This window comes from Sander vitreus, chromosome 17 (assembly GCF_031162955.1).
Source record: "Sander vitreus isolate 19-12246 chromosome 17, sanVit1, whole genome shotgun sequence".
Classification (NCBI taxonomy): domain Eukaryota; kingdom Metazoa; phylum Chordata; class Actinopteri; order Perciformes; family Percidae; genus Sander; species Sander vitreus.
The window spans coordinates 13,298,550-13,315,002 of NC_135871.1; the positions used below are offsets into that span (position 1 = coordinate 13,298,550).

Consider the following 16,453-nt stretch of genomic DNA (forward strand, 5'->3'; position numbering starts at 1 on the left):
TCCTTCTCTTCCCCCGTTCATCTCTGCAGCAGGGTAAGCACAGACGAGTACTGTCTCTAATCCATGCAACGATTAGCTCTGAAGGTGAAAGCTTTAAAATGGATTATAATCACTTAAATTGCTTCGCCGACTTTGATCAAACCTCAAATACAAAAGCCGTTTGTGTAGACGTTGACAGAGCAGGTATTTGGGGGTGGGGGTGCGATACGTGGAAGATACTGTATATTTGGCTCAGACAGTGGGAATTGCAGATCACCATCTTCTACAAAAAGTCTACTTTCCCATTAACCACTGGAGATTCAGTTAAAACTTAAAGTCCAAAACACATGTCCTATTGATCAGATCATCTCATCTAGCCTTCTTAATGAATAAGAACAGCAGGTAAAGAAAATATGATAACCTAGTTATCCAGCATCTCGAGTATCGGTCCATATCTGGGAAAGAAGAATATCACCTCTGGGAGTTTGTTCATGATAAATGGTATGTCTGCTCCTTAGACTTGATCCTGTCTGAAGCTCATTACTGCTAGCCCAAAACAAACAATGCATCACACTCCAACTCAATTTCATACATCCTGACCATGGTAATTTTCAACTTTTTCCACATAAATCAATGACAGACATACAAGTTCAATACAAAGGAAACAAAGCATAGTTCTCTTACAGTATGCTGATATATATATAGGGAGTAATGTGTATTTTCCTATGAAATCACTTACAGGAATTGTGTGCTTGTGTCTTGGAGAATATTTGGCAAAATGGATAGCCCACCATCGGAGCAGCCAGAGTTTAGCTACATATTACTTTAAGTGAAAAAAGTGCATTTTCATTAAATGGAGGCAATTTGCATATAGAACTGTCAGCACTTTATTAGCTTTGTTTGGTCTAATCACTTGAGACAACTCTAAATGCATTGTGACAATAATGCAGAAAGGCAGGTAGAGTTACATAAGTATTGCAAATAGGATTAGATTTTAACATTGACACCAACAGCTAGCAGCGAGAGGGGTGGGGCCAGAGAGACAGTGAGAACAATTGAAGATAGCATAAGGCTACTTTCTGTTTAATACACATACATTATAAATACCAAGCAAAAGATACTCTAAAAAATATAGAATCAAACCTGAGGCTCTTGCATTCACAAATTAGACTGAAGAAATTGAGCTATGCAAGTTTAACTGCTGCAGTTAAGAGACACCCCATGTAGTGAACAAGCCCCATGAAAATCAAACCAATTTTACCACAGCTAAGACAACAGCACTGGGGCTTTTACAACAGCAGGCTTTGTCCTGGAGCCAGGTACCATGTTGAACAGCATGTCTATCCATTTTTCATTTATGCACCCTCCGTGCACTGATCAACCAAAAATGTTATGTTACTGAGAAAGCGTTCCTTTGCCTCCTGCAATTTCTCTCATAATAACAGCACAGTGGAGCATTAACGCTAACTATGATATTAAGTCGTGGAATGTGCCTGAAAGCACCACATGCCCCCAGGGTCCTGACGGAAAGCAGGAGGCGAGCTGAGCGTTGTCTGCTCCAGACAGGTCACGGCAGAGTGGCCTAATTGCCTCTCTTGTGGTCTCAGTACGCCGGCAAACCTCCCATCTCCCTCATCATCACTGAGGAGCACTGACTCCCTTGTTCGTACAGGTCTAACTGTGCCCAGTGATCCGGGCTCTAGTTTAGTTTATGAGCTGCTCCTGTGTCCAATAAAAACATCCTCAAAATGCCAGTGCTGCTCTGCAATGGTGTTATCCCTCACAATGTAATGCCTTTACTAGTAAACTTTATTATTAGAGAATCCAGAACATCACAGTAAAGATTTGTAAAACAATATTAAGCAGTGTCTACTTAATGGAAGCCAGGGGACCTCAGCATTACGTCAGTGTTACACCAGTAGTGATTACGTCACTCAAAAATGCCTAGGCAGTATGATGACTAAAGAAAGAGTATTTTGGTCTTCTACGTGTGACACAGCCTCAATCTTAAACATTAGCCTCGCTCACAACGGCAGGTAATATTCACAAAGCAAATAATACAAGTACTGCCAAAGAAGTTGGAAAAAACAAACTGCAGTATTTCTAAAATCAGTCACACATATACTGTATTGAGAGGAGCAAACTGCAGTCTACCATGAACACTTGGGGGTGAAGTTATATAATTCCTTATAGTTGAGATTCTTCCTATTTCCTTTTTCTTCCTCACCTAATGCCTGTGTCATGAACCTTCTTGCCACACTGGGTAAAGAGGCCTCATCCACACTCCACGCTGGGCAGGGGCCAGGAGCGGCTCGACGCCCTGCAGAGCTGGAGGCAACACCCAGGGGCAACATGGAGCGCCACAATGTTCTAATCCTGTCTAATCTAGACACAGTGGAGCATCTGGAGATAGGGATATGGCTAATCTCAGATATTGAGACAGAGGGCACTTTGCTGAGATGGAAAAAAGGGGATGGATCTAAGCTAGACTCGCCATGTGTCTTGGGAAGGGGAATCTTAAATAGAAATAAACAATATCAAGTCATATTCAGGATTCGGCAGTAAGATATACAAAAGATTGAATGACAATTGCGAAAAGTTAATGACAAAGGTTAAATGTAAAAAATAAAATAAAAACTGCTCAAAGAAGTTACTGTACTCTACTAGAAAATGTACTGATGTTAGACAACGAAATACTTACTGTGCCCTGCTCTTAGGGATGCAGGTGATCTGTGGATAGCAATAGGCACAATATGGTGACGCTTGTTTCCATGGGAGAGGTGAATGTGGTGGAGACTCTCCACAGCACCTGGTTCTGACCCTGCCACAAAGCCCAGGGCCAGGGCAGTGATCCACAAGGCCAGGTGGGTGAGTGAAGCTGAATTCCGGTTTAGGGGCTCTGTTACGGGGCTCGGGGGAGCAAACTGTGTCCTCCAGCCTCCAAACATCTTCCCTGAGTGGCCAGATGAGGCTTCAGATCAAGGTGGGACTTCAGTGAGCCTTACAGCCCCATTCTTCTCACCTTGCTAAATATCACTATGCCCAGAGACACTCACACAGATCCACAGAGAAAGAAGGGAAAAAAGCAAAAGGGACACCACACAAAATGTCGGTTGTGGGATAAAAAAAAAGAAGCCTTTCGGTGTTCCCGTTAGGAAATCCAAGGCAGCACCCAGGGAGGTAAAGAGGTATCATAAATCATCATACAGAAACAATCAAAAACATTCACTCAAGAAATTAGGGCAACCTTAAACAGCAATGGAGAAATCCCAGCTTGCTCCAATTCCAGTTTCTCTTTTTCTCCTTCTGTTAAGCCCTCACAAAATGAAAATCTTCCCACCAAAAACTTAATATTCCAAAAAATGCAATGCCAGGTAGAAAAAGAAAGAAAGCCAACTTCAGAAGAGACTGATAGCACTTGTGCAAAGTGATTTTTTTTTCAGAAAATCGAGAGACATTCTGAGTTTCCCTCCTTTTCCTCCTCCAGTGGTCTCAAAGGATGTCCAGAGGAATGGGACCATAGTTAAATCCAAGTCTCATTTGCATGTGTCGGACAGCTGCAGCAGCGAGCGGGAGACAACGTGATTGCACCTGTAAGTTGTGCCAAGTAGCGCACCCGTTTCTAGAGATCTCTGCTCTCAATTCTACCAAGTGATAGCAACGACAGTACCTGAGAGAGCAGCCCTGGGCAGGAACACACACTCACACACAGGCAGCCTCGGCAGCTCCGTTCCAGAAGATGTGCGCAAGAGGAAGAAGGGAGAGAGGAGGAGAAGGAGGAGGAGGACAGAGGGAGGGGGAGCCTCAACAGCCAGCCAGGAAGCAGGAGGGAGAGTGGCTATGCAAATGGGCAGCATTCACATAGCGAATCACTGGAGCCTGAGTGCATTACAGAGGAAGAGCCTATTTAGGCAGAATAGTAGGAACTGAAGCTATGTCCCCCAGCCCAGATTCCTTTCACAACCTCCCCTGACTCTCCCTGTTCAGTCTTTTTCAATCCACTCTCCTGTGTGGATACTCCTGAGCAGATAAAAGAAGAAAGCAAACGTGAATGCAGGACAGGCGGAATAAATTTCTGTTCTGTTCTGCCATCTCTTCAGATTCCTCCTCTTCTTCCACTGCCAGTCTCTCTTTTCCTTCGGCTACCTTTTCTTAACCTCTCTGTGAATTTGGGGAAGTTGTATGGTAATAGTGCTGTGGATATAAAAAATTGAAGCCAAGCAGTCCAACCCAATCCTTGCCTCTCCATCACCCAGTAAAACTGTTTTCTATAGGTTCTTAACTGGACTCTGCAGTCTGTCGCGAGCAAGATTTTAGAAGAGTGATGATGCTGCAGCAGCTCACATAGGCAACTCTCTCCCTCTCACACACAAACACAAACATATGAACACACACACACACACACACACACACACACACACACACACACACACACACACACACACACACACACACACACACACACACATATATGCACACACACACATAAACAAAGAATGCACAGTGCCAGAGCTGGCAGTTGAGCACTGTCCACAGAGAGGGTGCTGAATCTGGGCAAGTCTGCATCGCCTGCTAATAAAAGACCATTTCTCACAAGAGACGGAATGCTGATCGCAGACTTACGTGCAGCATGGGTTACGGGAATGTAGAAAATATGTGGACATAATAGCCCTGCCGATAAACACAATCTGGTTCAGCTGGGAAGTGTGCTCAGTGTTCAGAGTTCAGGACTGGAGAGCACAAGGCTCAGCTGTAGTGTGCCTGCTTCTGTTTGCACACTGTCCATTCAACATCCTCCCCTTAGAAATGCAGTGTTCTAAGCTGGAGGAAAAACAAACAAACTGTAAGCACTGCTGAGCTGATCTTCAGTTTACAGGGAATCCACAAGCATTTATGCCCAAAGAAAGCCATACAGCAAGCAAGCATGATACAGAAGATAATGTGTCCTTTCCCATTTTCTTTTTCACTTGACTGTTCACATGAAGACAATGAAAGACGCCTTCAGGAAAGGAAGAACCAATTAAATTAACATTAATGATCAACATTTCACTTGATCCATTTACTGAGTAGAAATACATTAGAAATAAGGGCTCAACGTTTAGCATGGTTGCTGTAATCTGAATTTGAATATGGGAAAAAAACACTTTATGGTTATAAAATGAACATAACCGGTGAGATGAATATAATCTGCCATCTGGCTCGAGGACAGAGGAGGATATCTCTTATTTCTCTCTGTTGTATCTAGTATTGTGTTCCCTAATAGTAGCAAAAAGCAATTGAAGTACCAAACAGATGCTGCACATATTAGGCAACTGTGCTGTTCTTACCTTGTAAAATCTCAATAACTTGGTGCAGCCACCTGGCGCTAAAAAGTCAGCAGCATGGAACCACTGCTCTGTTCTCATTGCAATGGTGAAAAGGAATGTGTTTACAGTTTTATAATTATCAGCAGTCTAATCTGCATAATTACACCTAATAAGGCAATCTATCAGGGCTGCTTGCCAAGGACAATAACCTGACTTACTATGTCCTCAACAGCAAACTTTACAGAACAAATAAATGACATCTTGAATTGCAATGCTTAATATTCAGGTTAATATACAAGTGTAATGTGTGCACTTACTTTTTTAATGTTTGCACTGGGTATTTAGTGGAAATGCCGTGTTGTTATGCAGCAACTAAAGTTAATGACATCAGCAGTGAGGTGATACCTTTATCAGGTTTATCATTAGTTACTTGTTTATTTGTGCCCTCAAGTGGCGGAACTGTAAAGTGCACAAAACGTCTGTAGGTTTATCCCAGAGACAGCAGCTTGTTTGAAATATTAAGTTTAACAAAGGCATTCAATAAGATTAAATAATAGAACAATTGCCAAAAGCCTTATAATTGAATCATATTACTCTAGATATTCAAACATTAAAAGACAATCAGGTGATCTGATACATCGTTCTGATTTTGATCAATTCCTATGACCCATCACCTCTACTAGAATACCACTAAGCCTTCAGTAGGTTGCCCTTTGCGCCAATCATTGTCCATGATAAATTGGCTAACTGAAGTTATGAGAAGCAAGGAAAACAGAGGCCATCCATACAGCTTTAGAGAAAACATTCACAACCAAATGTCTTTGCCAGCACAAAAGCAAACATCTGGGACCACAAACCTAAACTAATTTCAGCACAGTTGGAGATCTGCTAGTTGGCCACAAAATGAGAAAATCCTCTTCCACAACTAAACTTTTACCATTAAAGCGTTTTTTTGTTTTTTTGTTTTTGTTTTCCGATTCCCCATTGTGTTCTGACTCGTGTTCCTGTTAGTGAGATGTCTTCTTGACAGAAAGTAAAAAACAGCTCTTCTTTGTTTCCATTTAAGACCCAAAGGATTGTACAGGTCTCAGCATGTGATGCTTTGAGCACATTTCCCCTTTTTGATCTACATTTCTCTGTTTTCTTTGTTTCTTTTGAAGGGAAAAACCACAAAGTAAAGCCATCGAGAGTTACCTAAAAAGCAAAAAAAAGTGTAGCTGACTTCCCCTCGAACTGAGTCAGGGGAGCAGAAATTGGTCTTGGGTGTAATAGTCCCTTGGAGAGCAAAAGAGAATAAAAAAACATGAGTAGTCTCTGTTACTCACTTAAAGACTGCAACCACAGTGCACTGTGGTGATGAGATGATTTTTAGAGCACTGGAGGAATAGTGGAAAGAGAGCAGCAGATGGGTGGTCTAAGAGTGCCTGACCAGACTGGAGCATGGCCTTTAAATCAGTTAAAGGGCCATCAGTTGACACTTCATCACACATGGAGAGACCCTTTAGAGAGGGACGGCCACTTAGAAAGCAATATTTCTCCTCCTAAAGACCCACTACGATGTTTACTGTAACAATTACAAGAAAATGCATCTGACGTGTTATTTTAATTAACAGAATCAATGAACTGCCGAAAGGTCCAGGATTACAGCAGTTTACTAATCAGGTGCAGTTTAGTGTATAAGATGCAACTGTTGGATCAGAGTTGATCAAGCATGCAGGTCAAGCCATGCATGAACCGGGTATACCTGTTGTGTGCTGAGGTGACACATCTGTGTCAGTTACAGCAACATATGTGTCCCTGCAAACGAGCGCATTAGGAGGCCTATATCTCTGAGGTATATTGTACACTGGCAAGGAGAATATACTGTAGGGAGTGTGGTGTAATAAAAAGGTAGAAAAAGATTCCTTTCGCCTGATCTTCGTGAAATGTTTATTGCATCAAATGCAAGAGAAATGCAAAAGTTGTTAGATTTGATCCATCCTGTGAAGTAAAGCAGCAATGAAGAAGAAGAGCAACCAACTGTGATTGGTCACAATTGAAATGTCTATTTTGATGCGCACAAGAGAGTCAATGAAACAAGTAGCTGTTACAGCTACATTACATCCGTCATCCTTTCGTTACACAGAGACGTAGGTATTAAACACTAATGCTGCATGTTTGCTGACATACAATGTTAAACCTGAGCTCTTTATACAACGGAGTATTCTGAGAATATCAAACACGTCATTACTTCTCTAAACACGCTTCACAATCGCTATGGAGAGAGACAGAGGAGCTGATGCTTATGTGTGCAAGTGCATGAAAATAGAAACACAGTGCTGTCTTAGTCATCCTGAGGTATGACATGATAAGAACAGACAGATACAGGGAGTCAACACTCAATACACATAAGCTGTACAGTAATTCAACACAGAGGGAGGCCAGAGTGTCAATACCGATTGTGTTAGCAGAGGACGTTACATCAGGGTGCCTGGCCGTCAGATTATGCTGCTGTATCAGTAAGTGTGGTAAGGTAAACTCCACAGTTCAAAAAGGCATTGACTTGCTTGTTTCCAAATCATCTGCACTTCAGCATCTCTGACTGGCTCTCGTGCTGCACAGCACTGTAGCTTAAGGTTTAAATGATCACCATAGCCATGACAAAATGTAGCTGAAAAATATTCAACATAATGCAGAATTTGCTTTGCACAACACTATCATCATAAAAGTACAGTGACATGGTTATAGTCAAATAATGATACCGTTTTCTCTTCTCTTGTTTAGCTTCAACACACAGATACATGCACACAGCATTATTTCCTTTACGAAGTCTGGAGCAGGCCCAAACTACGTATATGGAAGATAAACATTCAATGCATATTGAGCTGTGTGTCTGCTGGAAAGGATGCTTTGGAATCTAGCTAATGTGAAGAACAGTGTTTTTTTCTCCATATGCATAAACGATGCCACAATAGTGTTCATTTCCATAAATCCATTTAAATACACATTAGGATCAAGCGCAGAGGAAATAACATTCAAAAATCCTTGTACCTAAGTGCAAATAAAGTTGTTTTTTTTGTGTGTGTGTGTGTGTGTGTGTGTACGTACCTACGTGTGTCAGTAAGTGGGTGTGAGCTTGTGTGATGATGATGTGTCTGAAAATGCATAAACCAAATCCTAACTGTCAGTGAGAGAGAGATAGGGGTCACAAGTTGGAAGCTTTCCAGAGGCTCTCTTTCTAGCTCTTCTGACAGTTCCCAAGATGTAGTGGGCCACCGGGGCACTGTGTCCGTCAGTCTGTCTTTCCTGAAATCCGTCCAAAGTAGATCGTTCCCTTCTCAGAGCGCTTCATCCTGAACAGGTCAAGGACGGACTATGTCTCCCTTCAGGAGTCCACAGCTCCTTTGTTAAACCACTCTGCAACGCTCTGGCTAACTGGAACAACAAAGAGGTTTAATGGAAAATATTGTCTTTTTCTGAATGTGAAAATATTTATAAACAAACCGTTTCGGCTCTTCTTATAAACGCCTTGCATCATTTCAAATGAAGTTCATTCCTTTTGGAACAAAGACTCTCTTTGGAGAGGCATACTACAGTACACTCATTTTGTTCTGGTTTTTAATTTTCATCAGCAATATACAGTAGCTGTTTAAAAAATAACTACTAACAAAACCATCTTCTTTATACACAAAGCTTAATCAATGGGCACTATTACTACTGTTCTTTTTCAGTGTTCATCATTCAAAATGCACTTTAAAGTGAACCTCAACTACATGACATGTGATGTCATACATTTCAAGGATCCATCACTGTGTAAGTTTGAGTCCTAAAGCTGGTTTGAATCTTTCAAGTTACATGACATCATTGAAGAAATATGAGTCAGGTGAATGAGAATAACTTTCACAGACGAATAAGTGGGTTGTATGGTCTCTGGTGACATTCACCTTTATGGCACACAACGCAGAGCATACACGAGCATCACACTCATTCTGTTGGAAATGCATGCCGTTGAAGATTGAGAAGAAGTATTGCTGCTGCTGCTTTCAAACAGAAGGTAAAGCTCTGCTGGGGAAACTGTTCTGCTACTTTGAAAGAATCACAGCTGAGGTGGCTAATACTTCTGACCACATTCTGACATGTGGGAGTGAAGCAAGGTGAAAAAGGAGCAGCTGAACAATGTCTGCCTCGTGGTCGGGAAGCTCAGAGGAGGAGCTTTAGAAAATATTCCTGTAGAGTGACTGGAGAGAAAATAAAGTTACTTTAAAGTGTAAAACACGGTTTTGAAAAGTTGACGTAGTGGAGACCCTGCTACCAACACACTTTAGGAGCTTGCCAGGGGTAGACACAAGTGGTGACATGCTTAGCTGCTGTACTGGCATAGTACATGTCCAGTAGTGTATCAGATCAACAGTGTTATTGAAAAAAAAGGGGTAGTAAAGGTTTATCTATCAAGCGTGTTCAATTACTTCTCCAGGGGCCTCATGTATAAACGTTGCATACGCTGGTTTTCCCGCACACGGTGTGATTTATAAAAATTAACTTGACGTGAAAATGCGCAGGTCGTTTGCAAAGTCTTGTCAGGCTCTGTAACGTGGCAAATTCTAAGTGAAAAGGGCTGAAACTCACCAAACATTACAAAATAAAGTTTCCACTTCACTTACTGGCATACGTCTGTGACGTTGTCTATGAAAAATCAATTATATCCGCTGATACACCATAAAAGTTTGATCATTTATGTGGATGTGCATAGATGAAATATCTACTCACTGTGCAACAAAAGATCGGCACGGAAAAATGCAATAGTGTCTGTGAGTCTGAAGTTGCTGAGGCTCAGACATCCATGGCGTACAGGAGGCAGGACAATCCATCTCCCCAGGAACAAACGCTGTGTTGGGGGGGGGGGCATACTCATGTGGTGCGTAATTGATCCCGTGGATGATTTGTAGGCTATGTAACTGAACAAGGTGCAACCGGTCAAGCAAACAATGGGCCGTCTTGACATTCTTAATTCTGCACATATTTGTTAATGTAGAAATATTTACTACTTAATCATTTTATCCATGTGTGGTGCAGCGGATCCGTGCCCATGGTCACCTGCCGTGGAGACGCTGGCCTCACTAAACTCTCCTCTGAGTCAGGGCTCCCACGCGCAACACTTGGAAAATAAATAGCATTACATCAGTGAGTTCAAACTGCTTATTGTGCGTAATTTGGACTGATACTGAGATGCATGTTGTTCTGTAACTGGTGTGGCGCTACCACTATTCTCTTGATTTCCACTTCGACATTTTTTTTTATTTCTGCCATGGTTCGGTGCATTCACCGCCCGGTCACTATTTGCCACTCTGGGCATTTTCTATTATTGCTTATCTGAGATGACAAACCTCCAAACAGATAATGGATAACCCATTGTGATTGGACAAAGAATGACGTCGGAGGTGCATTTATAGTAATTTCCATATTAATTCATGGGATCAGGCAAGGCGGGGTCGGTGGCTCGTTCACGTGCGCTCATTTTCACGTTGATTGTGATGTACAAAGGAAAGGTGCGCAGGACCTGGCGTACGTCCGGTTTTATACATGTGAATATTTCTGTGCATAGGCCATTTTCTGGTCTTTTATACATTAGGGCCCTGGGATCTCATTTACAAACATGGCGTACGCACAAAACGAGGCTGAAAATGTGCATACGCCACTTCCCACGCAAAGGTTGTGATTTATAAAAAAACAAACTTGACGGGAGAATGTGCAGTCCTCCACGCCCATTTTGGAGACATTGGGTATTGGCGACGCAGAAGGTGAGGTGGTGAACTGAAGTCTGACTGCAGAAAGTAAATGTGGGAATATCGATTACTCGTAATATTTAATGAATATTGATGCCTCACGCACATTTCTTCACTCCATATCATCCACGATATCATGAAGAATAAATCCAGCAGTGTTATTTGCACTTTTACTGAGTGATAATTGTTCCATAAACACCTGCATGAAGAAAAGTGTGTTTGCCTATTAGACTTTCGTCTAATATACGTATCTCAGGGTGGGGGATACCACTAGTTGATGCTGTGATTTTGGCAAGGTGTTAACAATCACAAATTGTTGTAAACATATAAATACTGCAGTGACCCCTGTGGAGGACTACGACAATGGAAGAATCAGGAGAGAAAAAGGCTTCAGGGACCATAACGATGACTGGCTAATATGCCGATTTAAAATCCCTAAAGCTGTGCTCTTGGATCTCTGTACTGAATTGGGTCCAGTAGAGAGGGCAACGCGCCGGAACCATGCCATCCCGGTTCAAATACAGGTCCTCGCCACTCTGGGGGAAACTGGCTGTTTCCAGAGGGAAATGGCAGACAGCTAACTGTTTTTTATAAATATTACCGGGTATATATAATCTCCAATTTTATCACTAAGGCTTGTTTGGATATAATACATACTTCTGTCAAATCTTATCATATAGGTCTGGTATATCGCAGCCGTCCCGAGTGCCGTAATGCCTGCCGTTTCGGACGGTATTATTAATATAGGTAGTCTATAGATCAGGTTTCCCTACACTGTGCAAGAACAGGCCAAAATTATAATTCAATTTGCAGAAATTCACGAGCGTCTGAGAAGTTTTTCGCTTTTTCCCCGCCAGTTGTCATGATTCGGCATTGTACCTTTCCAAAATTGTACAACTTTGGAAAGATCATGAATTTTCTTTTCCACATCAATGCTGGCAATGTAAGTAGCAAATTAGCACAATGGTGAGGCTGTCCTCCCAAGAGGAACGACAGCATTAGTCATTTCAGCCAAGTGCCCTAAAATAGCATACGTTTACATTTTATGTGACAAAGCCATCCGTGGCCGTTGTAATTATGAGTCAGGTGACATTATGATAGAGTGACAGTCTGTGCACAGATAATCAGCCAACTTTTTTTAAGCATGACCACAATGGTTCCTTCTCCATAAAGTGACTATATGTAACTTTTAAATGTGAAACTGTGTATTGTTCCATCTGATGATCATAAATTACCTGTAACAGCAAACAAGACTAACTATATTAATGCCTCTGCCCGGGTCAGATTTTTCCCGTGAAGTCACAAAATGATTTACAGCAGCTAGACGGCGCTACAGAGCACATATTCTGAGGGGTTACAGATTCCGGCTGAACACCAGAAAAGCTTGTGTTAGTGAGTATGCAAGTAAAGGGTAGCAGGAGATGTTTTTATGTAGGCCTAATTGTATTTAAATTTTATTTTAGACGCTATCTGTTGTAGTTATGGCTGATACTGGGGCAGGGCTATCACAGAAAAAATGGAAATTAAACGAAGAACAAATAAAAGCTAAAAAGTGAAAGACGACTGGCGAAATCCGAGTCACACTCGGTCGTGCTTTCAACAGATGGAGACAATTACGGGATTGTAAATGATTAAAAAACGTCCCCGAATTGGCCCTCAGGTAAGTAATAAGTCTATTTCATTCATAAAATAACTTTAGATGGCGCGATGTGGACATTAAATTACGTCCCCCTTCCATTTAGCGCAGACGTGTTATTCCTCTTAGTCTGTGTTTGTGTTCATCTACTATTTTCTTTTCACTTGTCCCCCTGTACCTGTGTAAAGCGTTCTCGGGTTTCATAAAATGCGCTATATTAATCTAAGTTATTATTACGTTGGTTGCTACAACAATCTCTTATTGCTTTTGCTTGTGACACAGTGACAGTGGTACCCGGTTTAGCTTGCGACACATCCAAAGTAGGCTGAGTTACCGTATGCAACACTTGAAATGCAACGATGCATCTGTAAAATATTCTCTTATTGTAAATGAGTGATTATCTGTCTGAGCAAAACATTCATCGCAACTATATGACCTCCCCGTAACACTAACTCCTAGACCTTTACAATAGCAGGTGTGGTAAAAACACTACTGCTTTTGTCCAAAGGGGCCGCTGAAATCAACAAAAACTGAAAGTAACATATAGCCACTTTAATGAAGTAGTTACTACTGTAACCATGACAAACAAAATTTAACGTTAAAAAAGGTAATCATTGAATATTCCGAATAAGGCCTTTTTCCGAATATAGCATTTCCCGATTAAGACATGTGGGTTATTCCGGTATTATTCGGGTTTTAGAGGCATTCTTTGCACATGTATACAGCGCATTCGGAATATGCGTCTCAATCTGGGTTTTTTACCGCAGTTTACGGCCTCTTGCCTGTTTACGGCTTATGGTCAGCTCTGTGCGTTGCTATGGTTGCTGTAAACAAACAAACCAGCCAACAGTTTGTAAGGCTGCAGACCCAATAAGAAGGAGAAATACAGCAATTTTTAAACATTATCAAAGACTTGGATATCAACAGGTTTTTGGATATTCGCACACATCGCTACGCCGACCTTTTCGAGAAGCTGGTTGAAGGAATGAAAGAGGGACGCTGTGTTCGCAAGGTCCAAAAAGTCCGCTGCCGCTGGTAAACTTTAAAAAAAATCCTGTTTGTGGCCGTTTCCTGTTTTGCACGGCTACATGTAAACGGGAATATTAGTGGAACACTTACTTTCATTAGCCATGTAAACAGCTTAGTCGGAATATCGTCTTTTTCAAAAGACAAAAACCGGAATATTACGTGCATGTAAACGTAGTCATTGAAATTGAAAAGAAGCCTGCTGCAGTGCTATTTTTGGTAATGTTTATTGTGCTAAACTTTAACATCAAGAGCTGTGCAGCAGCATATCCAGTCCTAACATATGGGTCACATTTTTAGTTTTTTTTCAGTTTTCTACATTTAGCAGGTAAAAGAGAGGTAGATCAAGTTTAGCAAACGGATGCAAAAAATGGATTGCACAATTATTTACAGTCAATCAGACTCATCATGTGGCATGTTGTCAATATGTCAATGTCACAGCAGGTTGTGCAGCAGAGTCTCGTTTGACTAACTCTAAATCTGCGGTCACAGTTGGAGCACTAACACACCAACATTTTGCTCCACAGGTAGATGAGGACATAATAGGTTTGTCATTAAGCCAGTAATGATAGAAAGCTAGTAGAGTACTTCATCTCACCTGGAACTAAATAAATGATCTCTCCAAGCAGCTTTGTCACATAATTATGTCGACGGTATTCTTTGGTCTTTTTGTCTGCCTCTGCACATGCTGTTACTGTATTAGTTCTGTACTCACTGATACAATAATTAATATAAATATCTATCATTTGTTTCTACCTACAGAACACTCCACTGCTTCTTGTGTTCCTTTCATTGGGAACATGTCTTTTAATTCCTTCTTCGTTTCTTACTGCAGGTTTTGATTACAGTGTCCATCAGCATCTCAATTTGCAATTCACTGAACTGAAAATCTAATTTTCTCTTAATTTAAATGTCTTCTCACTGTGAAATCATTCACAGAATGTCAACAGAAGCAATCAAAAGTTTTTAAATAGTTAAGTACAAGCACGCTTTAGGGATGTTTTACATTCTTGCCACAGTTCTCTCGGGTGTCGTGTTTGATAGCCTGAGTTTACGAAAGAAGGGAATATTCACAGTGTCAGTGTATCACCCAGCAGTGTACTTTAGCAGATACACTGTCTTCTAGACAACACTTTAATTAGTATTGTGTTGTGGAGAAACAACAGCTTCTTATTTCCTGTCAACATGCCCCTTTGGGCTACCCATTAATAAAAACCACCTCAAAGATTAGGTTCTCACCACTGCACTGCAATGACTTCCAGATGAGATGCTGATTACAGCAGAGATTCAACGAAATGTGTGTAATGCTAGTGCTCAACTTTGATCTGACCACATACTGTTCACTGACACAAAAATAATGTTTACGATAGACAAAATCACAAGAAGTGCTCACCCCAACTGAGTGTATTGTTTGTATTGAGGTCACACTATAGCTCTGTCACACCATATGAACATCAGCATGGTCTTATGAAGCAATCCGACATATGTCATCCACTTCTGCTCCTCCATACTAATGCCACTGTGCCAGCATGAAGCTACATCACATAATAAGCAAGTGACATGCCTCCTCACAGCTGTATTCTATGTTTTACCGTTAGTCAAGTCAACTATCAGAGGCCTGTACTACGAAGCAAGATTTGGCGTTAACAAGGTAACTTCAGGTTCAACCCAGGGTTTTGTGTATCACGACGGTAGATCACTTGTTACCGGGTTAAATCACTGTGGTAACTTATGCTGAACACCTAACCTGCTCGGGAGCCGCCTATGTTGGAGATCAACCGGTGTAAAAGCACCGCCTACTGACCAATCAATACTCAATTGATAACGGCGTCACCGTTCTCAGAAGATACGGTGGAGCGAAGAGAGAGAGGTGCGCTCATAAAAGTTCAAACATTTAGAGACCGACAATCCCGTTAACAATCCCTGACGGGTGTTCTTTATGAAAGATATAGATTTTCAGCGGAGGGTTTTACGCTATTTGTCGGTTTCTTGTGCCGTGTGTTGCCAATGCGCACATCGGTTTGAATTATGTTTTTATATTTGTTATTTGCGCTCACGATCGCTTACCACTGCCAGGGTTGCAACTGAAATAATAGTCTGTTTATGGAAAGCACAAGTGTATTATGGTCAGATCTTGTGCCTGACTTATGGGTTGATGATAAGCATTGTAATTTACGCATTTACAGCATTGGCTATATTTTTTGCCAGCTTTCCTTCCTGTATTAGGAAGCAGCGACTGTATTGACAACCTCAGCCAGTCAGGCAATAGGGCATAGTGAACACAGTGTTGCCTGCCTGTAACAGAGGAAGTCTAACGTTAACCCATACCGTGACGGCTTTCACCTCGCCGTTATATACGCTGTCTGTGTGGAGTTTTGAAAAGTGTAAACACACTGTAACTTTAACAAATTCGCCGTTGTTTCGCTCCGTCGGCACCACAGCTCTGTGTGTGTGTGTGTGTGTGTGTGTGTGTCTGTGTCAGCAGTCGGAGCTCCGCTCTCTGTCAAGATGCAGAAACGTCAGATATGCTTGCGCTTTTGCACTCTCACGTACCGAAATTTGGCAGTGTTTGATTTAAAGTGAATCCGTCCTCGGTAGTACCAACGTTATTTGTTCGGTACCCAACCCTAGTAATGAGTGGCACATAACATGAAGTACATTTCTCTTCCACTTGCCCTACAAAAAAATCCACTTGTCCCGGACAAGCCTTAATGTCGAGCCCTATCACATATTTAAAGGGGTGA

General features: G+C 41.6%; 1 protein-coding gene across 7 annotated transcripts in view; it reads right to left on the reverse strand.

Moving 5' to 3' along the window:
• The window catches only part of LOC144532596 (neurexin-1a), a 272,440-nt gene that overhangs the window by 109,146 nt on the left and 146,841 nt on the right, over window positions 1–16,453 (reverse strand). For 4 of the 7 annotated variants that reach the window (XM_078273447.1, XM_078273446.1, XM_078273449.1 and 1 more), the window contains exon 1: window positions 2,681–3,643. The exons of the other annotated variants lie outside the window; for them this stretch is intronic. In XM_078273447.1, coding sequence (XP_078129573.1) covers window positions 2,681–2,927 — 247 coding nt within the window. In that variant the 5' untranslated portion in view covers window positions 2,928–3,643. Of the gene's footprint in view, window positions 1–2,680; window positions 3,644–16,453 lie in introns of those variants that run through there. 7 annotated transcript variants of the gene reach the window in all.